The 1,216-nt window shown below is 42.1% G+C and overlaps 1 protein-coding gene across 3 annotated transcripts in view; it reads left to right on the top strand.

The window, feature by feature from the left end:
* The first annotated feature begins 47 nt into the window (after positions 1-47).
* LOC108247600 (Down syndrome cell adhesion molecule-like protein 1 homolog) overlaps positions 48-1,216 on the top strand; it is a 67,115-nt gene continuing 65,946 nt past the window's right edge. For 2 of the 3 annotated variants that reach the window (XM_017435867.3, XM_037979207.1), the window contains exon 1: positions 67-238. In XM_017435867.3, coding sequence (XP_017291356.1) covers positions 196-238 — 43 coding nt within the window. In that variant the 5' untranslated portion in view covers positions 67-195. Of the gene's footprint in view, positions 239-1,216 lie in introns of all 3 variants that reach the window. The other variant, XM_037979206.1, reaches the window with a different exon arrangement.

Below are 1,216 nucleotides of genomic sequence, written 5' to 3'. Positions count from 1 at the left end.
GTGGGGGGGGGCATGGGCGGGGCTGAGGAGCCTCTCGTTTCCCCTCCATGCTTAGCGGGGCAGCAGGGCTGGAAAGACCTCCCGGGAGCACAGTCGCCAGTCCAGCACGGAGACCCGCCGCCCGGCCAACAGCACGCGCCTCACACTTCCCAGGATTGCCAGAAATTCCTGAAAAATACACCTGCTATTTATGGCATGTGGCTTGTAACTTTACTCCTGCTGTACTCTCTCCAAGAAGGTAAGGAATAAATATACGCATGCAGAAAATATTTGGCATTTTGAATGTGTTTTGTTTTATTTTTTAAGTTTGAATTAAAAGTGGCCCTGGAGCTGATCCATAATTTGGGTGTATTTTTTTTTTTTTTGGATGGTGTCGCCTCCATAGCTGGCGCTTTGATGTCTGACTGAAAATCTGCTCATGATTCCAAATGCTTCTTTAAATCCAAATGCATTTGTTTTTCTTTCTTCTTTGAATTGTTGTTTGGGTAAAGAGGTTTGGATCTGCTCGGGTGTTTGTGTGTGGGGTTTTTTTACGCAGCGCACCTCCATGCCTTAGATAGAGCTGAGAGCACGGATTGTTTTCGCATTACCAACTCCAGTTATGAATATGTAAAATGGCTGAATGGGGGGAGAGAATGAGGTGCAAACAGAAGGAGAGAGTGAGACGTAAATTAAAACACCCCGCAATTATTATTATTTTTAAAAAAAAATACTGTTTTGTTCTCATTTTTTTTGGAACGAATCCGCCTCACTCTTCTAAAGTTCTGCAGGTGGATATTTGTCCTTTTTTTAATTCTTAATGCCTTGATCGTGTAGCCAGTGCTAATTGCAGCTGTTTGGATGGGCTGGAATAGGAACGCTCGTTTTCCACAGAGATGCTTTTTAATGTAAGAAGGAGAATTTTTTTTAACAAGTCCTATTATTTCTCCTGTATGATGACAAGTGTTGCAATTTGATGGTAAATAAAAGGCCCTTCCTCCCGCAACGGCCTTATTAGTCTAATAGGTCTACACCCACTAAAAGGCCGTAATTAGAGCATTCAGATTTGTCCTCATTTAATTCATTTGCTCTTCTTTTTTTTAATCCCCCTCTTTTTTGCCTGTAAATGCGACAAAAATCAAGGCGGTTCGTTTGTTTGAATTCATTCATTTGTCTTTTGTTGTTCAGAAAGCATCAAATCCCTGTGACCCTATTGCAAAGTTGATCTTCTGCCCCC

The sequence above is a fragment of the Kryptolebias marmoratus genome, linkage group LG13, assembly GCF_001649575.2.
Source record: "Kryptolebias marmoratus isolate JLee-2015 linkage group LG13, ASM164957v2, whole genome shotgun sequence".
Taxonomy (NCBI): domain Eukaryota; kingdom Metazoa; phylum Chordata; class Actinopteri; order Cyprinodontiformes; family Rivulidae; genus Kryptolebias; species Kryptolebias marmoratus.
This window is presented reverse-complemented; position numbering and strand designations above follow the sequence as displayed.